At 49.1% G+C, this 25,695-nt stretch overlaps 1 protein-coding gene across 1 annotated transcript; it reads left to right on the top strand.

Annotated features, from left to right (window-relative positions):
• Positions 1 to 15,422: 15,422 nt before the first annotated feature.
• XYL1 (alpha-xylosidase 1) lies at positions 15,423 to 19,669 on the top strand. Its single transcript, XM_048705485.2, has 3 exons — positions 15,423 to 15,918; positions 16,382 to 17,037; positions 17,542 to 19,669. Exons 1-3 carry the CDS (start codon positions 15,647 to 15,649, stop codon positions 19,461 to 19,463), a joined length of 2,850 nt encoding a protein of 949 aa, XP_048561442.1. The 5' UTR covers positions 15,423 to 15,646; the 3' UTR covers positions 19,464 to 19,669.
• The last annotated feature ends 6,026 nt before the right edge of the window (positions 19,670 to 25,695 follow it).

Here is a 25,695-nt window from a genome sequence, read left to right as displayed (position 1 = left end):
CTTTGTCAATCGGTACGTTACTTGCCCGAGACTCGATTGTCGGTATCCCAGTACCTCGTTCAATCTCGTTACCGGCAAGTCACTTTACTCGTACCATAATGCATGATCCCGTGATCAACCACTTGGTCACATTGAGCTCATTATGATGATGCATTACCGAGTGGGCCCAGAGATACCTCTCCGTCATACGGAGTGACAAATCCCAGTCTCGATTCGTGCCAACCCAACAGACACTTTCGGAGATACCTGTAATGTACCTTTATAGTCACCCCGTTATGTTGTGACGTTTGGCACACCCAAGGCACTCCTACGGTATCCAGGAGTTGCACAATCTCATGGTCTAAGGAAATGATACTTGACATTCGGAAAAGCTACAGCAAACGAACTACACGATCTTTGAGCTATGCCTAGGATTGGGTCTTGTCCATCACACCATTCTCCTAATGATGTGATCCCGTTATCAATGACATCCAATGTCCATAGTCAGGAAACCATGACTATCTTTTGATCAACGAGCTAGTCAACTAGAGGCTCACTAGGGACGTGTTGTGGTCTATGTATTCACACATGTATTACGATTTCCGGATAACACAATTATAGCATGAACAATAGACAATTATCATGAACAAATAAATATAATAATAACCATTTTATTATTGCCTCTAGGGCATATTTCCAACACGCCTCCCCCCTATCTCCTTTATATACGGGGGCAGGGGGCACCCCGTAGACACACAAGTTGATCATTGATTCCTTAGCCGTGTGCGGTGTCCCCCTCCACCATAATTCACCTCGATCATATCGTAGCGGTGCTTAGGCGAAGCCCTGCGTCGGTAGCAACATCATCACCGTCATCACGCCGTCGTGCTGACGAAACTCTCCCATGAAGCTCTACTGGATCGGAGTTCATGGGACGTCATCGAGCTGAACGTGTGCTGAACTCGAAGGTGTCGTGCGTTCGATACTTGGATCGGTCGGATCGTGAAGACGTTCGACTACATCAACCGCGTTCTCACAACGTTTCCGCTTACGGTCTACGAGGGTACGTAGACGATACTCTCCCCTATCGTTGCTATGCATCACCATGATCTTGCGTGTGCGTGCTGAAATTTTTGAAATTACTACATTCCCCAACACCCGCGCTGTCGGCGACAACGGCCGATTTCCTGCCGTTTTCTCCCCCTCCTTATCCGCCCTTCCCTCTATTTCCCCCTTGTTCCTTCATTCTCCCCCGCCGCTCCCTCCATTCTTCCGCAGATCCGCCCGCCATGCCACCGAAGAAATATGCGTCCCCTCGCCTAACCATTAATGGCGCCATCCAACCAAAGCAGAGGAAGCCGAGGGCGCCGATGGCAAGGCCCCCCGGCATGTGGAACGCCAAGTGGAAGGCCGACGTTGATTGCCGGGAGGCGGTCACCGTCGACCAACGGAACAGGCTCATCATGAGGAAGGCCAAGGACACGGCGGCGACGACAGAGGAGGGATAGGCGTCTCGCGCGGGGATGATGAACCTTCCACCCGGCCACTGCCCACAAGCCGCGTGGGGGAGCCAGCAGAGCGTCGCTTCGCCGACCAACTTCTCTCCGCCACTATGGGGGTACGCGCCCTCGCCTGGCTACTCCGACAGCGACGCGCATGGCGGCTTCAACCCCAACATCACCTTTTCACATGGCGTGTCGCCGCGTGCCGCCCTCTCCGGCTTCAACCCCGACCCGCGCACCCCCTCCCCTGCGTTCACCGCTGGCCTCAACACCCAGTACAGCTACTCGCCACCGGCATACTCAGGCTCGCCTGCGCCGCCTCTGCGTCGTGGCGCCCTATCCTTCGCACATGGCTCGGCACCACAGTTCAGCGGCACCGACGCCGACATGGACGAGATCATCACGAGCGCCTCGGTCGCTGCCGCTTCGTGCCCCGGGTTCCACGCGCAAGACGAGACGATGGACACCGCCCTCGACATGACGACGAGCTCGACGACGCCGAGGAGAAGGTGGAGGAGGAAGAACCGGCCGAGGACGAGCTCGATGATCACCAAACTTGTGGCTTTTTTTGGCAGCGGTAAAGACAAGTTTGAATTTTTGGGCGTCTGGGTGCCGAAACCTATGGGCATGACTGGAAACTCGATCGTCCTTAGAGCGAAAAAAACCGTCGGCGCAAACACCAAAAGGCATTCACCGGGTGCGCTGGAGGCCAAACGGCTGGATATGCTCTAATCATGTCTAAAAAAATGCACACGCCTTTTCGATGTCCACAAAGGAGACGCATTTTTTTCTTTGCCGGCAGTTCTTTATGAGATTTACGGAAGGAAAATATAAGTCAATGTTACAGATTATATTTGTTGCAGATTGCATTAGAGAAGAACCTGCTCGATCTAGCTTGTAGACACATAAAATTTAAGCTTAATTCAGATTATAATCATCATAAGATTACTAACATGACAAATAGCACACGACATACTACTAGAAACATATGGGGATATACTCATATATGAATCAAAGGCATGAGTATACAGAGAAAAGAACAACTCATATGAGTTCACTAAAACTCATATGCAACAACATCATTGGCCATAGTGATGGAGATGATGTAGTCCTACACCATAGAGGAAGTAGTCGAAGTAGGATAGACATACGGTCATTTTGCCTTGCGTATGTTTGTCAGGTCGATACGTTGTGAGTTTCATCGTGTTGTCTTAGGTTTTCATGCTTTATGAGTTGTTACATGGTCGGTATTTAGGGTTACATAGTCGGTATCTAAAGGAACCTCATGAAGACCGTGTACGTCAAGTATTTGGCAGATGCAGTCATGATCACGTCCAGACGTGCAGCTTTCGGAGTCAATCCGATTGAGAGCGAGGCCCGCATGCCCAGCCCGAGGACTATGGGCCTATTCAGTTGGCACCTCCCTAGTTCTGTACACCGTCACGGTCACTGACCGAGCCGTTCTTCCGGACATATAAGCAAGGTTTGAGGAGGCCGTCCATAGATGCTCTAACGAAACTAGCAAATATCAGAAATATAAGGAGGAGAATACGGTCGACGTATGTAGTACTATCGCTGTGGTAATTAACTAGTGGTGTAGCGTGCCGTAAGATCCTAGTGAGGCACGTGACTGTTCTTGGGGGACTGCACACACATCGCACATGGGGTGATGGGATCAGAGTTTTGGCCGTGCGTACCGACTCATACTATCATGTGGAGATTATGGAGGCTGAAGCGCCTTTTTGTTTAGCATGTGTGGTGTGCTACTAGCGTGTGTGGCATCGTTACTGGTTTGTCGCGTCTTTATCGGACATGCGCACCGTCGAGGCATGTTAGTGATTTGGCAGGTGGTTGCACCGAGGTGCAGACAGATGTGTACCGAGAGAGAGAGGGGTATGCATCAGCCTTCACTGGTAGAAAAGGGCCTATAGTCCCGGTTCGTAAGGGCCTTTAGTCCCGGTTCAAGAACCGGGACTAAAGTGTCGGTACTAATGCCCCGACCCTTTAGTCCCGGTTCAATTTAGAACCGGGACTGATGGGCCTCCATGTGGGCAGTGCGTAGAGCTCAGGCAGGAGACCCTTTGGTCCCGATTGGTGGCATCAACCGGGATCAATAGGCATCCACGCGTCAGCATTTCTGTGGTTGGGGTTTTTGTTTTTTTGAAGGGGGGGGGGGTTGGGGGCTTAATTTAGGTGTTTCATATATTGTGTTAGCTAGCTATAATTAATAGAGAGAAGTGTCCTCTCTTATGTCCGTGCTTGGTCGACGCTACGTACTATACATACGTATAGAGAGGACTAGACACGCTAGCTAGCTAGTAAGCAAACGAAGGAAACAGAAGATCGTCATGAACATATATGCATACAGAGAGAAGTGATATCGACCACCTCTCCTTCTCCGAGAGATTGGTTGAACAACAAGTTCTCGTATATCTATCTGACACTACCGGCTACATATATACAATAATTATCTCTTACAAATATAATCATACGGACTCAGGGTCCACATAGAATTCTCCGTCTTCAGGGATCACGTAGTCAAGAAAGAATGCCGCCAATTCCTCTTGAATTGCTCGGATGCGAGCTGGTGCTAGGAGTTCATCCCGCTTCCGAAACATCTAATTTAAAAAAGTGGGTCAATACATATATATATGAATGAATGAAACTCAACACAAATGATGTTATAAAATAAAATTGTGAATGTTGTTATTTACGTACTTCATATTTTTCGTCAGTGTAGCCCCGCTCACAGGTCGTGTGGCGGATGAACTCGCAAACGTAGTATCCACAGAAATCATTCCTTTATTCCTGCCACAACCACTTTACAAGAAATAGAGGTTAATCAAACTGATAAGCAAGAATGCCAAATGGTATTGATGAAACTAGCGCTTGAATGACTAGTAGATGCGCTTAAAATGCTACTATAGTACTTACTTTCGGGTGTCTAAATTGCAGCTCCTTCGGCAGTCCCGGAGCTTTTCTGGTGAATTTTCTCCAAACCCTGCCGGACAAAGAAAACAATTACTTGATATATCGGGAAATGAATAAAGTTGCTCATATGGTGGATAATGATCGATTTAACTTACTTCTCGAGTATTTGAGTCATGTCTGCATAGTCCTGGGGATCTTTTCGTCTTGATTCTAAGACGGTTGCTAGTCCCTGCTCAAGCTTAATCTCTAGGAGAATATAGTGGAAACTGCACACGCATGCATAACTCATCAATTACATTACTATAACCTTGACTAATATATAAGGGAAACCGAATACGCACAAGACAGTAACACTCACTTGAAGTTGTAAGGAAAGAGTATTATATCTTTGTTTTCATTTATTACCAACGATCGTAGCAAGTTGGCCTCGGTAGCTGCGGCATGAAATTTAACCTGAGTTGCATCTATGAGATATGTGTTAATGAACCCAATATCACCGACTTGTCTTTTCTTCAATTCGGCGATTTTCAATCTGCATAATATAGCGAGGATGATTATAAATACATGCAATGAAAGAGCTAAGCTATATAGAGAAACTTAATGACAGAAGTAGTACTACTTACAGACAATAGCAGGCGACCGTTGTTTTATCGAGGGCCAATTGATTAAAAAACTGATAGAACTCCTCAAATGAAACAGGCAACAGTTAAATTCCAACGAGGTCATGCTCCTTTTTAACTTTCACATACAAAGTACTCCTCCCCCAGAGTCTCTGCAGATTTTCAAGTACCAATCATGCAATCTTCGCATCATCGTTGATAGAGATCTTTCATCTTTGACGAGAGGCTTCCCGTACTCGTATCTTTGTATCTGCACGTCCATGGGTTCATAATGTACATCGTTGGGCAGGTAATCTGCAAGATTGCTATAACCGGGCATCATCCTCGGATCATTAGCGACGTTGTGGCTAGGCACCTTGAGCGGGGGGCACGATTGCTTCGCTTGTTCGCCAAGCTGGGCAATTTGTTTCCCATACATGCCCAAGAAGCCTAGCAGGTTCACGCAAAGGTTTTTTGTTACATGCATCACGTCGATTGAGGAGCGGACCTCTAGGTCTTTTCAGTAGGGTAGGTCCCAAAATATAGATTTCTTCTTCCACATGGGTGCGTGTCCCTCAGTGTCATTCGGAACAGCTAGTCCACCGGGACCCTTTCCAAAGATTACGTAGTGTAAATCATTGACCATAGCAAGCACGTGATCACCGGTGCGCATGGCGGGCTTCTTCCGGTGATCTGCATCACCTTTGAAATGCTTGCCTTTCTTTCGACATTGATGGTTGGTCGGAAGAAATCGACGATGGCCCAGGTACACATTCTTCCTGCATTTGTCCAGGTATATACTTTCAGTGTCATCTAAACAGTGCGTGCATGCGTGGTATTCTTTGTTTGTCTGTCCTGAAAGGTTACTGAGAGCGGGCCAATCGTTGATGGTCACGAACAGCAACGCCTTAAGGTTAAATTCCTCCTGTCTGTGCTCATCCCACGTATGTACACCGTTTTCATTCCACAGCTGTAAAAGTTCTTCAACTAATGGCCTTAGGTACACATCAATTTCGTTGCCGGATTGCTTAGGGCCTTGGATGAGAACTGGCATCATAATGAACTTCCGCTTCATGCACATCCAAGGAGGAAGGTTATACATACATAGAGTCACGGGCCAGGTGTTGTGATTGCTGCTTTGCTCCCCGAAAGGATTAATGCCATCCGCGCTTAAAGCAAACCATACATTCCTTGGATCCTTTGCAAACTCATCCCAGTACTTTCTCTCGATTTTTCTCCACTGCGAACCGTCAGCGGGTGCTCTCAACTTCCCATCTTTCTTTCGGTTCTCACTGTGCCATCGCATCAACTTGGCATGCTCTTCATTTTTGAACAGACGTTTCAACCGTGGTATTATAGGAGCATACCACATCACCTTCGCCGTCAACATCACCAGGGTCATCTCGTCTGATCTTATACCGCAATGCACCGCATACCGGGCATGCGTTCAGATCCTTGTATGCACCACGGTAGAGGATGCAGTCATTAGGGCATGCATGTATCTTCTCCACCTCCAATCCTAGAGGGCATACGACATTCTTTGCTGCGTATGTACTGTCGGGCAATTCGTTATCCTTTGGAAACTTCTTCTTCAATATTTTCAGTAGCTTCTCAAATACTTTGTTAGCCACAGCATTCTCTGCCTTCCACTGCAGCAATTCCAGTACGGTATCGAGCTTTGTGTTGCCATCTTCGCAATTGGGGTATAACCCTTTTTTGTGATCCTCTAACATGCGATCGAACTTCAGCTTCTCCTTTTGACTAATGCATTGCGTCCTTGCATCGACAATGACCCGGCGGAGATCATCATCATCGGGCACATCGTCTGGTTCCTCTTGATCTTCAGCAGCTTCACCCGTTGCAGCATCATTGGGCACATCGTCTGGTTCCTCTTGATCTTCACCAGCTCCCCCCGTTGCAGCATCACCGTATTCAGGGGGCACATAGTTGTCATCGTAGTCTTCTTCTTCGCCGTCTTCCATCATAACCCCTATTTCTCCGTGGCTCGTACAAACATTATAGCGTGGCATGAAACTCTTGTAAAGCAGGTGGGAGTGAAGGATTTTCCGGTTAGAGTAAGACCTCGTATTCCCACATTCAGTGCATGGACAACACATAAAATCATTCTGCTTGTTTGCGTCAGCCGCATCGAGAAACTCATGCACGCCCTTAATGTACTCGCGGGTGTGTCTGTCACCGTACATCCATTGCCGGTTCATCTGCGTGCATTATATATAATTAAGTGTCCAAATTAATAGAAGTTCATCATCACATTAAAACCAAAGTGCATACATAGTTCTCATCTAACAACATATAGCTCTCCAGAGCATCTAATTAATTAAACCATACATTGAAACTATGTAAAACATTTTAATGCGAAAACAAATGCGATCATAATCGCAACCAAGGTAACAATTGATCCAACGGCATAATGATACCAAGCCTCTATATGAATGGCATATTTTCTAATCTTTCTAATCTTCAAGCGCATTGCATCCATCTTGATCTTGTGATCATCGACGACATCCGCAACATGCAACTCCAATATCATCTTCTCCTCCTCAATTTTTTTTATTTTTTCCTTCAACAAATTGTTTTCTTCTTCAACTAAATTTAACCTCTCGACAATAGGGTCGGTTGGCATTTCCGATTCACATACATCCTAGATAAATAAAATCTATGTCACGTTGGTCGGCATAATTTTCATAAACAATAAATGAACCAATAGTTATAAAGATAATATACATACCACATCCGAATCATAGACAGGACGAGGGCCGACGGGGGCGGATACCAAAACCATCGCACTATATAAAATGCAATAATAAATGTAAGAAAATGATACACTATCTAAACATACAAGTAAGAATATTTTTCCTTTTAGAAAAAAGATAAGAATAAGAGGCTCACCACGGTGGTGTCGGTGATGAGATCGGCGCGGGTGATCGACGGCGGTGAAGACGGGGACGGGGCGTGACGGACCGCTAAATCTAGACAAATCTCGAGGAAAATGGAGCTTGGAGGTCGAGCTTTGAGAGGAGAAAGCTTAAGTAGTGTGGCTCGGGCATTCCATCGAACACCTCATGTGCATAGGAGGTGAGCTAGAGCACCACAAAGCCCTCTCCCCCTCGGCCAGAAAAAACAGAGCACTGTGCTCTGCTCTTGCGCGAGGGGGTATATATAGGCACCTCATTGGTCCCGGTTGGTGACATGAGCCGGGACTAAAGGGGAGCCTTTGGTCCCGGTTCAAGCCACCAACCGGGACCAATGGTGGTGGGCCAGGAGCGAGGCCCATTGGTCCGGCCCCCTGAGCTCACGAACCGAGACCAATGCCCACATTGGTCCCGGTTCTAGACTGAACCGGGACTAATGGGCTGACCCGGCCTGGACCAAAGCCCTGTTTTCTACTAGTGCTTATGTAAAAATCTTGGATGGGATTTCTACCGCGTCCCTGACAAATACTGCTATGCAATCTGCTGCAGCAGTCATAGCCTAATTAGCCTAATTGGCCAAAATATTACCCAAAATATGAGAAGTACTTGTAAACCAAGACCAAGGAAGTAGTGAGGTGGTTGTATAGAAAGCGTAGGCATCTGTTATACTCTAATTTGTCATTTGCAACGATGCAACCGTGAGAAGAAAGACACCGTACGAGAGCAAGCAAGCCATTTGCCGTAGGACGTAGGAGCATCCCCGTATGCATGGGATCGAGTTCCTTCGATGATTTGGCCTGCATGCTTGCGATCGCGAGCAATTGGCGCCACTTCCATCCGTCAAAGATTCCGCCAGCCAGCTTTATCGAGTACACCGTACGCTTATACTCTCGGGAAATGATGAGTGCGTGCGTGCGTGAGGTGTCAGAGCTCACAGCTCAGAGCACAACACAAGAGAGCAGAACACAGGGCCCGAGTTTTGAGCCCATGATCAAGGTGTCCCGCTTGTCTGATTCCACCGATCCACTCGATTCACGCAACACAACACGTAGCCGTACTAGAAATGCTTGTTGCCATGCGCGCCACTACACTACACCGCGCCCATGCATGAGCACGATCGCTGTTGAGTGACGAAAAAGAGAACGACGGACTCTCACGCGCCGTGCTCCGCCAATTCGGCCACAATCCCTGGCCGGGACATACAGTACGTATAAAGACAGTCTCCACGTGTGTCTTGTACTGTACAAATTTCTCTACGTCTGCTGACTGCTGCTTGCTTTGCATTTACAGGTGTCAGAACCATGCATGCGCGTACAGTACGTAGTAATGCTGTCAATGTACCAGCCTCAAGTTAAAGCAACATTCAAGACTAAAAAAAAGAGAGTTAACATTCTTTGAGAGAAAAAATAGTTGAGGCCGGGTACGTCAGTTTCTGTAGCGGGTTTTTGGGCGAGGTCCCCTGGCGACAAAACGGCAGATGAGGCACAACAAACAGCGATGATGCATGAAACGCCGCGTCAAATCGGCACCCATGTCCCTGTGTTAGTAGGATCTTTTGGCGCTCTCACTCACGACTCATGCAAGGCTTTTGTAGGGTCTCGAGAACGGACATGCCTCGTGGACATGGGCGCCCTCTGGGGCCTGCCTATCACGGCATTTCCGTTTATTATCCTCTTGCAATTTTCTGTCTGCCACCCTCTATGACTATAATCACGCCTAAACAAATGCGGTGGCCTTTTTGATGTCTACAAAGGAGACGCGTCTTTTCTCTTTGCCGGCAGTTCTTGATGAGATGCATGAAAGGAAAAAAAAACACGATGTTGGGATTACATCAGAGAAGAGGAACCCCCTCGATCTGGTAGAAGCGTGATTTCTTTATAAATCAGACAATTTTCGTTTATTTAAGCTTAGTTTAAATTATAATCATCATAAGATTACTCACATGGCAAATAACGAAACACCTACCCCATCCCTTTCATAATGTAAGACGTTTTCTGACACTACATATTATGGGCGGAGGGAGTAGCATATACTCCCTCCGTCCATGAATAAGTGTACATCTAGCTTTTGTCTTAAGTCAAAGTTTTAAAACTTTGACCACCTTTCTAGGAAAAAGTAAAAGCATTTATGACACCAAGTTAGTATCACTAGATTCGTTTTGAAATGTACTTTGATAATCTATCAATTTGATGTCATATATGTTACTATTATTTTCTATAAAGTTGGTCAAAATTTTAAAACTTTGACTTAGAACAAAAGCTACATGTACACTTATTCGCGGACGGAGGGAGTACTTATGTACACATGCCAACACAGAAAAGAACAATCCGTACGAGTTCATTGTTGGCCATGGTGACGAAGACGAGACAGTCATCCACCGTAGACGATGTAGTCGAAGCAGGCGGATTGACCTCGATGATTAGTCGAACTTAAGCAAGCAGTCATACCGAGGTGCATCCTAAACACATAATTGCTCCCCAACCGATACGGGTTTTCAAAAGACACGGCTTTGAACTAATGCTCTTTCAAATAGCTATGCTTGTAGTCGTCGAGGATGGAGTCGTCATTGAAGTAGCTCAACAGTAGGAACTCAGTATGAGTGTATGTTTTGTCTACAGATATCCTTGTGCGTACCTTCTCTCCTCTATGTCCCTACCTATAGATAGGATGCGCGGGAAAGTGAAGAGATGCAACTGAAACGTGGTAGAAGAACTATCTGGAAGTACAAAATGTGTCTACAATGAGCTCGAGGATAGACACGAACAATCAGCACTGTTCTTCCAACTAGGCGCATAAGATTAGCCCGAACTCGAAGTTGATTTACAAAACGTGACGTGCACACTATTGCTCTCTTTTATCTTGCTACAACGAACAGTAGAACACAAAACCTTACATATTCTCTTCCTCGACTAGCAATATGATACTAAACATGCACACCTGTTATGCAAGTCAAATGGGCCTTTGAGATTCCAAAAGTTTAACTAGATTGAGGTAGAAGAGTTAGCGGCCCAAGACCAATAGATTATTGTGTGTACGACACTTACAAACTTAGTGGAGCTGACTATCTGGATGCTTCTCCCTATCGACGGTTGTGAGCACCCTCTCGATCTCGTCGGTGTTTCATCCAAGTTGCAAAGGAAGATATGGGTGTAGACAACTACGGGCGACGAGGGCGATGGAATCCTCGCAGAGCACTCGGAGACGCTCGACCGAATTCCATTGTCGGAGCGGCTCACCTAGATCTACCACTAAGAATGTGGGAGGATTGGGTAGAGTGGCTTTCGCGACATGCCTTGCTCAGATCACCAGTCTAAGCGAACCGCGAAGGAGCGGGATTACATGGATATTCGTAAGCTAGAGATCCAGGTGAATGCTTGGATCACAGAGGAATAGCGGGGGAGGTTCTTGGTGGAGGGGTAAACTTCATATGAGCAAGGTTTGATCTGGGCGGCAGTGGAAGTGGACATGTCGGTGCCGGGGCAAAGGGCGAGATGGATGACTTTTCCAGCAAGGGAGGCATTGTCATGATTGGTGGGGGTCAAGAAGGGGGCTTCCCACATATCCTTGTCGATTATGGTGACAAGGATATCTTCAAATGAACTTGCTAAGGTCGAGATTGGAATCCAATTGCACATCTTTGTCCCTGGTGGTAAGATCGATTATGTTCCCGACATTGATCCTAGGGTTCGTTCTTTGAACTCTTGAACTGATCCCCATGATTATGGTGGTAAGGTAGGTGATGTTCATAGTGGCCTCAATGTGTTGGTGTCATGGTCAAGGTTTAAGACAGTTACCATGTGTGGCTTGGGCAATGGGTGGTTTGGTCATGGAGCATTGGAGATCAAAGAGAAGTAGAGTCATGTCAGACAGCCATCCTAAATGGTAGTGCCGGTTGACTCCACGTGGTGCAACCGAGTAGATGGAAGTTGGGGTAGCGGCCTCAAGAGTTTGGAAACTTTTACGGTGTTGATATTAATATTTTAAGCAAAAGAGAGGCCTCCCTCTCTAGTTTCATTCGAAGAAACCATGTGGTCCTAGACAAACTACCAACTTAAGAATCCAACCAAACTACCACTACAAAGCCCCAAAGCAACATTTTTAGCAACCTCCAACTTTGCATCACTTGAACGCAACGATCCATGGTGCAGAAACAGGGATCATGCAAGATTGCAAGATCCCACAAGAGGCCAAGCCACAACTGGAAACCCTCCAAACTCTAGACTCTGATAGACACATATAAAAAGTTCAAGTTAAGACAACTAAGGTAGAGATGCAACAGGGCAAAGAAGCCATCAGCCGAAGATGAACAAAATCAAAGCTAGCATCAGGTCCACTATGAGCCACCAATCCAAAGAACACTCCAACCATGAGATGCCCAATAGACCTCACTTGCTACCCACTCTGTGAGTTCCTCTCCCAACTTTAGCACTCTTTGTCCCGGCTCCTTTATTTTCAAGATAGACCAATCCATGATCCAAGGGCACATCAACTTGATCATAGTCATGGGGTTAGAGATAATTTCTCTGTAAAAAATAATGTCATTGCAACAAATGCAAAATCATCCAAAACATCTCAGAAACCCCTACCAGAACCAGCAGTCTGTGAGGCTTTCAAAAGCCTTTATTCCATCTACCAAAACACTAAGTCAGGTTAACACACGTGAAATTAAGGGGACAAGCACATTTCACATGACTCCAAATTAACCTTGCAACGTAGCATTGAAAGAATATATAATGAATAGATTCATATTCTCCAGAGTAGCAACAACATTTGCTACCTTTCTAACCTCTTCGTAGAATATTATCTTTCCCACTGAACCATCTCTGTGAGAACTATCACTACTCACCAACATTTCCCACAAAATTGTTCAGATTCCAAGAACTACCGCTAAGCACATTAATAAGAACGCTTTCCCTTGTCAAGATCACTCACATGCTCTAGGATCTGACCTCCAGAGTTGGAAAATTGGGCTTCAGATCTAGGGGTAATTGCTGACTACTCCGAGCAAGTTGAGCAAGCAGAGCCCCAAATAACTATTGATGTTGTGCTAGATCGAGAGCCACCCTATTATGAATCTGTTCTGAAGCATCAGAGGTCGCGCCCTATCATTATGATGAGAAGAACCAAGATTAGATTACCTTTCAGCTCTTGTAAACCTTGACCACCAGACTACAAACCACCATCATTCAACACTTGTCTCCTATGCTCCCGATGACCTTGATTTATACTCAGATCTCCATCCCCAGCATTATTCTTCATACCCCATCTCTAGAATTGTTGTTCCTACACCTATCATCATGTTTATCTACCCCACTACATCGGTAATTTTCTCTCCCTACCCACTAGTGCCTCCATAGTTTCCAGCCAAGCTATCCTCTTTCAAGCTATCGGTGGAACATGGAACCCTAACTTTGGCTCGGAAAAATCACTGTCAAGCCCCCGTAGGGGGAGGGGAATGCTATTTAAGTAACCAAAAAAGTGCTAGAGAACATATTTTCAGAATACGTATTTGCCACACCCTCCCAAAGCCCACCAGGGTCGAACATGGGGCATCGAAGTGGCCCATGAGCATCATCAGGTACCATGGGAGCCCTAGGCCTAGCCTAGCAGAACAAATTATGCTCTCGCCTAGCAGAGCACTTCCACATTACAATTATCCAAAGCTAAGTCTCAAAAAATTCAAGCATATCCTCATACCAATAAGTTGGGATGGCCGGAAAATTTCCATCTTGCAAGTGATTTCTAACCTCCACGCCACTAGGAACTACTCTGTCACAAGAATCCCCAATTGATCTTGAATTATTATCATCTAGATGAACACCGTCAGAGAAAGCATGAGGTTCAATGTTACCCTGCTCCTCAAACAAAACTGAATTTCCACTACAATATATATCCAACAACAAAGGATTTGAATTCATTAGTTGTTCTAGCTTAGATTTTGATTATCCTCGATCTAGAATTGATGTTCACAATATCACTCCATTAGAACGTGAAGGTGAATGCAAATATTTTGATGGGGGTACAAAACTTACTTGTAGAAACCCATGAGATCTTAGCCTCCTTGTCTGAATCATCACCGACAAGTAATGAGAAGCAGTTATCGGCTAGGGAGACCCCTACTCCGTGACCGCGAAGCAAGCGAGGCTGAGCAGGCTAGAAGAACGATGAGGGAAGTACATGGATCGCCTTGGCATGTGAACCACATCACCGCCTTCTTATTCAGCATCATGTGCCCGTCGTTGTTAATCAGAATCAACATATCCAGCGTTCCTGCCGGTTGTAGCGCCATCACCACCGCCACCACATCCTCCTCCAGACTAGGAAGACCTCGGATGCGGATCAGAACACCGCTCACTTCCACCGCAGCACTCGATCCACAGATTCCGCCTCCTCCATGGCCCAAAGCACGATCTCGATTGGATACTTTGCTTTGCCATCGGGGAACATCCTCTCGTTCTCCTCTGGACTTAGATCCTTGGAGACCACCATCGCCTTCTTGGTCGCCTCTGTTGTGCTCACGAACCAGGAACTGATGCCGCGCAACCATGCTAGCCCGAACGCACCACCTCCCGCGATCTGTGCCACGCATGCCTCGCACTTCGCTATGGAAAGGAGAGCAACAGCCAAGCGCAAGCGGAGATGAGAAAGCGGAGTGCGAGGAGCCCCGCGGCCAAGGTCGAGAGGCGGAAGAAAAATATGTTGGTGGTATTCGCATGTGTGATTGACATGTATCGGGGTTTTTTTTGCCGAATTTCCGCGGCCAACGAGAATAATCATTTGGGAGCGGTATTTTGATGCCAAAATTATTATCGCTACGGCAAAAACAACCTTTATCACTCAATGCCTGAGAAAAAAAACCTTTATTACTCAATAACATTTAAATCCTCTCTAAGATTATGCAAGAGAGAATCAGTGGAATCATTGAGCCATGTTTGAGTTGAATAATCCATAGAAAGTGGCATTTTGGAGATCGGCCAAAATTTTTGAAAAAATAATTGAAATTCATAATTTTTGGTATAAAAAATATGATTTTTTTGTACAAGTACACAAGAATGTGATGTGTGTGTGTGTAAAATTTCAAAATGAAATACCTTGAGATGCCATTCGTGCAAAAAGAACAAATCCATGTACTTTTGGGATGAATAGTATCATGTGTTGAAAAGCCACAGATTTGTCTTTTTTTTTTTGCACTGCCTTCATTTCAACGTATTTTGTCCTGAAAATTTACACATGTGTGTTATGCCTCCACGCATGTTTGTATCTTTTTTAGATTTTTTAAAATGTAAAATTGTGAATTTTATTGAATTTTGAACTTTTCAAAAACCGGCCATGATCTAGGCGTCAAAACCTCTCTGTTGCGTGCAGTGACTGACAGCCATGCCGCGGCTGATCGGACCCCACGATACAGAGAGTACCCCGAGAGAGAGAGAGGATACGGCGGCTATAAAGGAGGACGGTGCTGCACACCCGTTGAACATGCCACTCATCACACACTGCATGCAGTGTACCGCCGCACACTGACATCGCTCTCTCTCTCCCCTCATTACTCGCATCATTACACCTCCCTCTCTCTCGCTCCCTATCCACTATCCGCCCCTGCTCTCTCCCTCTCACAAATTCACACCTGTGAGAGGACTGAGGAGTAGTGGAGCCTGCGACATTGCCGCCGCTGCACCGTGAGAGAGGAGGAACGCGGCCAGCGATGCTCCCTCGCCCTCCTTCCCACCTCCTGCCATGGCGGTGCCTCCTCCTCCTCCTCATCCTGGCCTTGGCCGGCAGCAGCAATGGCGTCTCTGCGACTGCCAAGGCAAAGGCCAAGGCACCGGCAGCGGCGCCCAAGCCGGCCGGGTTCGGGTACAAGCTGGTCTCCCTCGTCCAGCGCCCCAACGGGGGAGGCCTCGTCGGCTTCCTCCAGGTGAAGCGGCGCACCTCCACCTACGGCCCTGACATCCCCCGCCTCAGGCTCTTCGTCAAGTAAGCTTCTTTCTTCCTCGCGGCTTTTTTTATTCACAGTGCTCTATGTGGATTCCACGGTTTCTAGTACCAGTAGCTTTGTTTGAGGGGAATGTTTGTGGCTGCAATAATTGCCCGTTCGATCTGTTCAAGAAAAAGGGCAAAACAGCTCCCCAAATTTGAGGAATTGGTCTGCGAAATTACAAGTACTATAAACATGCTCAAGAAATTATAAGATTAGATAACAATGCGTGCCCAGTTCTTGATTTGTTGCCCCGCTGATGTATCATATTCATATTCTCTTGGCACAATGTGTGTTCATGCTTCCATGATTACTCTGTCCAGCCGGATTAGTAGTAGTATATATGTATTCCAATCATGCGTGCTCCTAATTTATAGGTATTCTACGACCGAGACCAATGGAGATGCAAGCTCGTGCATTTTGTAATGGCGGAATGTGTTTGCTGTACTACTACTTGTGCAGGCACGAGACCATGGACAGGGTACGGGTGCAGATAACGGACGCGGAGAAGCAGAGGTGGGAGGTCCCCTACGACCTGCTCCCGCGGGAGCCGGCCCCGCCCCTCGGCGCCACCGCCGACGGCGCCCATTTCACCGCCGGCGAGTACCCGGGTCAGGACCTCGTCTTCACCTACGGCCGCGACCCGTTCTGGTTCGCCGTGCACCGCAAATCCACCCGGCAGCCGCTCTTCAACACCAGCCAAGCCCCGCTGGTGTTCAAGGACCAGTACCTGGAGGTGTCCACGCGCCTCCCCGGCGACGCCGCGCTGTACGGGCTGGGCGAGAACACGCAGCCCGGCGGCATCAAGCTCCGGCCCAACGACCCCTACACGCTCTACACCACCGACGCCTCCGCCATCAACCTCAACACCGACCTCTACGGCTCCCACCCGGTGTACGTGGACCTGCGGAACATCGCCGGCCGCGGCGTCGCGCACGCCGTGCTGCTGCTCAACAGCAACGGCATGGACGTCTTCTACACCGGCACCTCGCTCACCTACAAGGTCATCGGCGGCCTCCTCGACTTCTACTTCTTCGCCGGCCCGACGCCGCTCGCCGTCGTCGACCAGTACACCGCCATGATCGGCCGCCCGGCGCCCATGCCGTACTGGGCATTTGGTAACCGCCCATCAACTCTGCCTGTCTTGATATATCTTGTTCATGTTTAGCTTCTTTAGCCAATGCTAGTACTACGTATGGAACGAGCCAAATTCTAGCAAGAATAGTAAGCACAATTACATCTAGCTCCCTCGCGTAATCATCGGCCAAATATAATTTGAGACCATAATTTCTGGATTCTCTGTAATTTGTAACAAACCAACAATTTCTTGATTCGCACTAAATATGTAACCGACATCCCCAACTCGTGATTCTGAGAATGTGGCTGCAAAAACCAAAACAAAACTTGCTCTGAATATGGTCAAGAGACCTCACCTGAGAGACAATGCCAAACAGCAGTTATCCTGCATTGCCTTTCTTGCAGTACGTACATGTGGTCCAATTGTTTTGTAGTAAATCATACTACTCTTTACTATTTTTACTCTGCAACCAGAACAGAGTATTTGAAATTTAACACTGTATATATGCTGCAAATCTCTTATTGCCTTTTGCTCTGGTTTACAGGGTTCCACCAATGCAGGTGGGGATACCATAACCTTTCGGTGGTGGAGGACGTGGTGGAGAACTACCGGAGCGCGCAGATCCCCCTGGACGTGATCTGGAACGACGACGACCATATGGACGCCAGGAAGGACTTCACGCTGAGCCCCGTGAACTACCCGCGCCCCAAGCTGCTGGCCTTCCTCGACAAGATCCACGCGCGCGGGATGAAGTACATCGTCCTCATCGACCCCGGCATCAACGTGAACCACACCTACGGCGTGTACCAGCGCGGCATGGACCGCGACATCTTCATCAAGCTCGACGGGCAGCCATACCTCGCCCAGGTCTGGCCCGGCCCCGTCTACTTCCCGGACTTCATCAACCCCAACGGCGCCTCGTGGTGGATCGACGAGGTGCGCCGCTTCCACGAGCTCGTCCCCGTGGACGGGCTCTGGATCGACATGAACGAGGCCTCCAACTTCTGCACCGGCAAGTGCACCATCCCGACCACGCACCGGTGCCCGGACCCGACGTCCAAGGAGCCCTGGCTGTGCTGCCTCGACTGCAAGAACCTCACCAACACCAGGTGGGACGAGCCACCGTACAAGATCAACGCCTCCGGGAAGTCGGCGCGCCTCGGCTACAACACCATCGCCACCAGCGCCGTGCACTACAATGGCGTCCTGGAGTACAATGCCCACAGCCTGTATGGCTTCTCGCAGGCCATCGCCACGCACAAGGGGCTGCAGAGCATCCAGGGCAAGAGGCCGTTCATCCTCACCAGGTCGACGTTCGTCGGCTCCGGCGCCTACGCCGCGCACTGGACCGGCGACAACAAGGGCACCTGGGAGGACCTCCGCTACTCCATCTCGACCATGCTCAACTTCGGCATCTTCGGCATGCCCATGGTCGGCTCCGACATCTGCGGCTTCTACCCGGCGAGCCCGCCGCCGCTGGAGGAGCTGTGCAGCCGCTGGATCGAGCTCGGCGCCTTCTACCCCTTCTCCAGGGACCACGCCAACTTCGCCTCGCCGAGGCAGGAGCTCTACCAGTGGCAGTCCGTGGCGAGGTCCGCCCGGAACGCGCTCGGCATGCGCTACAGGATGCTCCCCTACCTCTACACGCTCAACTACCAGGCGCACCTCACCGGCGCTCCCGTCGCGCGCCCGCTCTTCTTCTCCTTCCCGGACTTCGCGCCGTGCTACGGCGTGAGCAACCAGTTCCTGCTCGGCGCCGGCGTCATGGTGTCCCCCGTCCTCGAGCAGGGCGCCAGCTCCGTCGACGCGGTCTTCCCGCCGGGCACGTGGTACAACCTCTTCGACACCAGCAAGGCGGTCGTGTCCACGGGCTCCGGCGCCGCCGTCAGGCTCCCGGCCCCGCTGAACGAGGTGAACGTGCACGTGCACCAGGGCACGGTCCTGCCGCTGCAGCGCGGCGGCACCATCTCCCGGGACGCGCGCGCGACGCCGTTCACGCTGGTGGTGGCGTTCCCTCTTGGCGCGGCGGACGCGGACGCGGAGGGCGCCGTGTACGTGGACGACGACGAGCGGCCCGCCATGGTGCTCGCAGAGGGGCAGGCGACGTACGCGCGGTTCCACGCGGCCGTGCGCGGGGGCAAGGAGGTGACGGTGCGGTCGGACGTGGCCATGGGGAGCTACAGCATGCACAAGGGCCTCGTCATCGAGAAGATCACCGTGCTGGGGCTGCACGGCGCCGGCACGGACCTCGCCATCCAGGTCGACGGCGCGGACGACGCCACCGCGGTCGCGACATCGAGCCCCTACTTCGCGGCCGCCGACGCCGCGCAGGTGCTGCGCCAAGGAGAAGAAGATGACGCCGTGGAGGGTGAAAAGAGGAGCGGCGTGACGATGGAGGTGGGCGGGCTGGCGTTGCCGCTGGGGAAGAGCTTCACCATGACGTGGAACATGCGCATCCAAGCATAGTTCCGGAAAATTGTGCTTCCATCTGCATGGGCGTTCGTCGTTCGATTCGTCGTGTGTGTGTGTGTCTAATTTATTAGAGCCTATAGAGTAGTTCATCTCATCGTGTTTGGGTCGGTTCTGTAACTTGTGTGGGGGTTGGTTACCTACCCTCCAACACCATTTGTGAAGCTCACTCTTGCAGGGAATAAAACTGCATTTCGACCTCCCATGCAGCTGTTTTTTTCGAAACGGAGCCAAAGCTTGCCTCGTCGATTAATAAGTACTCCTCTGAAATATAAGCATTGGCTTCTTTCTTTGAGAAACAAATATAAACATTTGCTAACTTGCTCGTGTGTCCATGAGACAAATCCCATTTGAAATGCAATGTTGCCCAACGTCCATCTACTCCGTTGCACTCTACGCAGTCTACTGACACCTCCCTGTGGCACAGATGCTTGACATGCCTCTACTCTACTTGTCATCGAGCTGCCCATTCCACGACCATCATAGAGTCAAACCACCACCTTTCCGACAACCTCACTGCTCTAGAGGCAGAAGGAATGCCTCACAAGCCATACCAAGCCACTGCCCTAGCCTACAGAGTCAGTTTTATTTTTCGCTAGCGTAGCATTCTGTGTGCCCCTACATGCACTACTCACACATCACAAATGCATCACAAGCAAAAAGCACTGTAAAGATCAACTCTTGAAGATGAATTATTAAAAGTCTTAGAATATCACCGATCATGAGGTGCTCTTGATTACAAGTACTATAGCTAATGAAGATGAAGGCTATGGCGGAGATTATGGCTATGGAGGTGGCGGCTGCTGTAGATGGGAATGGTGATGATGGCTACGAAGTGTTGGCGGAGGAATGGTGTCCCTCCTAGCTCCTAGCGAATGGTTTTTTCTCCTTTACGTAGTGCAGATGGACGGAATAGAGTTTTGTGGTGCCTCCAATGCGAATCCACCATGGGTCCATTCACAAAGTCATCGATCTCACATCATGAAGACGGTGCCGCGTGGTACGAACCACAGTACGAGGGCGGATGCTTGTACGGCGCATCGGGGAAAAGACTTTCTAGGCAGCCGGTTAACATGACCGGCGAACGAACCCTAGGTACGGACGGTGCGGCCTCCGGCGGCGGTCATAGAGGCCGACCACTGCAGGGGCGACGCGCGGGTGCGGAAGCGATGGTGGCTAGGGTTTAGAACCTGAAAACTAATACCATGTTAGAAGGGAGAGAGGTTTGGTGGAATAGTTAATTGTATTGTTTGAGCCTCGTGGGCATATATATAGGAATACAATCATCTACTTGAAGTACAAGACAGGTCAGAACAAATCCTAATCTATTTCGTCTTTCCTAATAAACATTATACTCAACACTTCTGACACCCAAAATGCAAGGCAACCAGCGAAGAAACTTGTACTTTCTTTGTTTCAAAAATAAGTGCCTCAACTCTAGCATAATTTTATACTAAAGTTAATATAAAATTAAGACACTTTTTTTAAGTAACAGTAAGACATTTATTTTGAAACGGAGGGAATATAAAGGTTAAAAGAGCCCAGCGTATACTTACTGATATACTCCACATGGACACGATCTTATATATGTATTCCGGCCATGGATTCTGGCCGAATTGGCGGAGCATGGTGCGTGTGTGTTCCTGTGCGTGTCGGACGAGACTTGTCTGCTTTCCGCGTGTGGCTTAATTTAATTGAAACAAAAGAAGTCCCGGCCTCACTTTTTTAAAATCAGGGGAGGAGATGATTAGATTAGGAAGAAAAAATATAAAAACACAGTCGTAGGATGAAGTGAGAGTATGGATGGAAGCATGAGGAAGAAGCAGACAAGCCGGATCCGTCCGTGTCCGATCTCTTTCTCCTCACTTCACAACGAGTGCGCGGTGTAGTGGCGTGAATGGGAACAAGCATTTTTGGTACGCCACCGGTCCGGTCCAGTCCAGTCCAGCTACATGTTGCGTGAATCGAGCGGGTCGGAGGAATCAAACAAGCGCGACAGCCCCGATCATGGGCTCAAAGCTCGGGCCCTGTGTTGTGTTCTGACGCCTCGTATCTATTTTTTTTTGTTAAGTCACAAATTTTACTCGTTAGATATTCATCAGACATCCATAAACCATCACACACTATGAATAATTTTTTTTGCCTTCCCTCCAACGCCTCGGACCAACACAGCCCTAACCGTCGGCCTCTTCACCCACGACTGGCGGACGCTACTGTGCACCGGCTTGTCACCTCATCCTACCCTCAACTTGCCCTCATCAGCGTGCTTGCTTCCGCCGTGACCATCCCTCTGAACTCTTCCGATTTAAAGCAACATCAACAACCCCCTGCTCCTCGACCCGCACCCATCAACCTGCTTTTTCACGCATGTGCCTAGGACGCTGCAACTCACTGCGGCTCGCAACGTCATCCCCGTCTCCGACGAGGTCATGGCTCGAGGCTCGTCGCCACCAACTTCAGCCTCTTGCTAAACAAAAATTCGACTTACATAATCAAAGTTTCAGCCATCTTAGAGCATCTACAGGCGCATGGGCAAATTCGGCCCCTTAAACGCCCGCCGGCGCCTCCGCGGACACTGACCCATCACACCTCAAATATTTGATTCTAGAACCGGACATATCAAATCAACAACGTGAAACCTAATATAACTGGAGCTCGCCCGGTTCTGTTGCGGCCATGTCCAGCGGCCGGCTACGCTCCCCAGAGTGTTGGTCTGGTCGACGGCAAGGTAGAATAGGGCATGGGACACGAGCCGGCACATGGGGCTCAAGGCCACCGTCTCCCATGCCCTACTCTTCTTCGTCGGAACCCTGAACCCGAATGGTGCTGGTGGGCGTCAGATCGATGATAGACCCATCCTAGGACAAGCCGACGATGTCCACCACGATGCGGTTACGGCGTCCCGGACTGCTGCACCATACGGGGAGCCGGAGAATGCAACTCTGTCTCACCGACGTCCACCGCCGCGAGGGCTGCCGCCGCCTCCTGCGCCCGCTGCCTCGCATGGCGGGCTCGCCGTGTCATGTTCTCGTTGAACGAGGCCCATGGTGCGTCCCGATGCTCGACTTGCCAACAGAGGGGTTGCGCGTTCGCCACCGCGTTCGGACGTCAGACAGACCGTACCGCCTCCACGAGGCAGCGACGACACACCTAGCATCGGATCCATGAGCCATTTGGGCGGATGCAATGGATTCCAGACGAAAGAAGTCAGAGCGCTGCCAGGCACGGGCCTCCTCCCGGGAGCGGCGGAGCGGAAGCCGGACGGTGATCTCCTCCTCGGGGCCGCGTGGGATGAACTCGGGGTCGATGGATCTGAAGGTGAAGGACTCGGATTCATTGCCCACCATGCTGGAGATGGCCAGGAATCGGCGGAGGTGAGCTTGAGTGATGGAGGAAGTGGAGGGGAGTGGAGTGTGAAGTGGCTCGGGTTTAGTCCGGCGAGCGGATGGAGACGAATATATGTGGTCGGGTTGGCCAGCGTGGGCCGGGTCTGACGTGGCGGAAGCCCCGGCGCCCCATGTCCTCTCCATATTTAGGTTGTACTGGATATGAGGTGTGCTGGTCAGCCCGGATGTTTGAGCCCGTTTGAGATGCCCAGCTGAAATGAAAATCTATGACTGGTCGTTCAAGGAGGTCTGAGGTATCCGGCTGTAGATGTCCTTACATGTAGCAAATCTGCAAGATTTTACATGAGGCCAATAGTGCACACCAAGAAATATCCGGTGCCTGCACCTGAGCGCTGGTCCATGTCCTCGGTGCAACGGCCGAACACGTCTCGACGGTGCATGCATGCCCGGCAAAGGCGCGACAATCCAGTCACGATGCAGACACCAGTACGCCACACAACAAGGCGCTTCAGCCTCGTCAATCCACATGTCATGAGCCTGTACTCACGGCCAAAACTCTGATCCCATCACCCCATGTGCATTGTGTGTGGAGGCCCCATGAACAGATCACATGCCTCGTCGCCTAAGATCTTACTGCAGGCTACATGTTAATCACCAAAGCAGACGTGACCTATCGGCCGTAAACATATATCTCTAGATGATTACTGTAAACGTATACTACTTTTTTTGTAAAGAAATATAAGAGCGTTTAAATCACTACTATATGATGGGAGTATTCTCCTGGTGATCTTTGGTAGCTTGGATGGATGCCTAGTGATCGATTCTAGTGTTACCAGACATGCAAGCACAAGTAAGAGATGGTTGCTAGCCAACACGACGATAGCTTGCGTTACTCTCTGATTGTTCCTTCTTCTTTTTTCTTGAGGAAAAATACACTCTGAGTGTAACGCGAGCACGTACGCAAGAACGCGATCGAGACACGCACGCAAGCATGTTGCCATCCGTAGGGAACACAACACGGTTTATGTGCAGTAGTTCGGTCATTTTCAAGGAATGCTACACGCACGGGCACATGGTACGGGGATGCTGAGTTGGGATCATCTGGTTGGAAAAAAATCAAGATAGGGGGCCCACGCCCCCTGAAAATCAGGGGGGTGAAGATTAGTTAGCGAAGAGAGACCCCGTAATACCCCGTAAAGGTCCGTTGGTTTATTTTCGTTTAAACTCATCATTATTAATGGTTAAAACGGTGATTTTGGCCGACAATCACAGCCTCACTCGCAGGATATGTAGACACGCGCCGGTGGACCGGTGGTTTTGGCGTGCACCTGTGCGGCGAAATGACACGAGATCGCGTAGCAACTTTGGGCAGGCTAGGCGCGTGATGGACTGAGGCCTTGGCTTTGTCGCGTCAAGTACGTGGACCGGGTGGTGGCGGCCAGCGTCACATGCATGCATGAGATCGGTGCCGGCCTGCTACCCGCATGCGCATCGATATGGGATCTTCTTGGGGCAGTGCGTGTGCGACCACGGGACCAGCCTGCTTGCTGCAATCTCGGTCCAACGGTCGGGACGTGAGGATAAGATGAAAGTGACGGACCATGTATCCTGTGCGGAGTGGACATGGGGGACAAAATTACTGTTACGATCTAAAAGGCTAACAAAATTCTGATTTAACCTGGTTTCAAAAAAAATCGATTTTGACCTTTTTGGGAGACGCCAACATCCCTGACGTCTGGGTTGCGAATAGGTTCCTGTCGTCTGGCCCCTGGCCCGCACTGCCCGCCTGCCCGTTGACCTGCTGACGTGGTAAAGGGGCCAGACGCCAACGACCCTGGCGTCTGGCCCTGGTAAGTGGATAACACACGGGAGAGTGTGGGGGGCCCACCCCACACACTTTCCCCAGTCCACAACCCGAGTTTGAAGAACACTTGGAGCTCTCACACTCTCTCCCACCCCTCAAGCTCCCCCTCAAATCCTCTCCAAAAGGTGCATCCCTTAGGTGGATTTTTCCATCACTTTGTTGCTCTTGGTAATCTCCCCCAAATCATCCAATTATTTTTTGTTAAATCTTGTTATTTTGGTTGCATTTTATACATGTTGGTGGAACCCTAGTTCTTGTTTTCTCCCTTATGTTAGTGTGAATGGCTTGGTTAACTTTGATAATATAGTGATATGCATGGTGTGTAGTAGGAATATATGCTTGTTGAGTAGAAAGATTGGGGGTTAGGGTTAGTTAGTGATTAGGGTTAACTTTGCTTAGTGTGTGTTAATTAGTGATACTTTTGTGGACATCACCAATAATTTAGTGTTGATATGATTTGCATATAATGAGATGTATTTGGATAAACATCAATCCTCATTGAAGTCTTAAATGCATTCATGTTATTTTTAGATGGAGAGACTTGTTAATGTTCATTACATGGACAAGGAGGCATTCTTGAGTAACAATGCCGACACGGGTGAGGAACCATTGGTTTTTGATACAAGACCTAGCTATGAGGATGTTGTTGCAAAAGTGAGACATGTCTTAAAATGGATGGACACCAATGTTGATGTTAAGTTAATAGGAAGGTATGATGTTGGAGTTGGAGCTAAATCTCACTTGAAAAGTATGCCTATCACCTCGGATTTGCATTGGGATGTATACAAGGAAAAAGTTTCCCTATCGGAAGACAAGTCACTTGAATTGTTTGCCACCAAGGTTGAATCTCCTTGGTTTACCTTTGATTTGAACCGGCATGTCTCTTCCCCCAATGGATGACATGAGCGAGAGGACAATGGTGCCACTTGTTGAGCATAGGGTTGTGGTTGATGCCCCCAATGCTTATCGCCAACCACGTCCCCGTGTACCATCTATTAAAACAAATGAGGTTGAGTTG

Source organism: Triticum urartu, chromosome 3A, assembly GCF_056163025.1.
Source record: "Triticum urartu cultivar PI428250 chromosome 3A, HENAU_Tu73, whole genome shotgun sequence".
NCBI lineage: Eukaryota > Viridiplantae > Streptophyta > Magnoliopsida > Poales > Poaceae > Triticum > Triticum urartu.
This window is presented reverse-complemented; position numbering and strand designations above follow the sequence as displayed.

Excerpts from the sequence above, each read along its gene's own strand:
- XYL1 (XM_048705485.2), top strand. The coding sequence starts at position 15,647 with ATGCTCCCTCGCCCTCCTTCCCACCTCCTGCCATGGCGGTGCCTCCTC. Across the intron at positions 15,919-16,381 it reads CGCCTCAGGCTCTTCGTCAA|GCACGAGACCATGGACAGGG; the intron begins GTAAGCTTCTTT and ends CTACTTGTGCAG. Across the intron at positions 17,038-17,541 it reads CATGCCGTACTGGGCATTTG|GGTTCCACCAATGCAGGTGG; the intron begins GTAACCGCCCAT and ends TCTGGTTTACAG.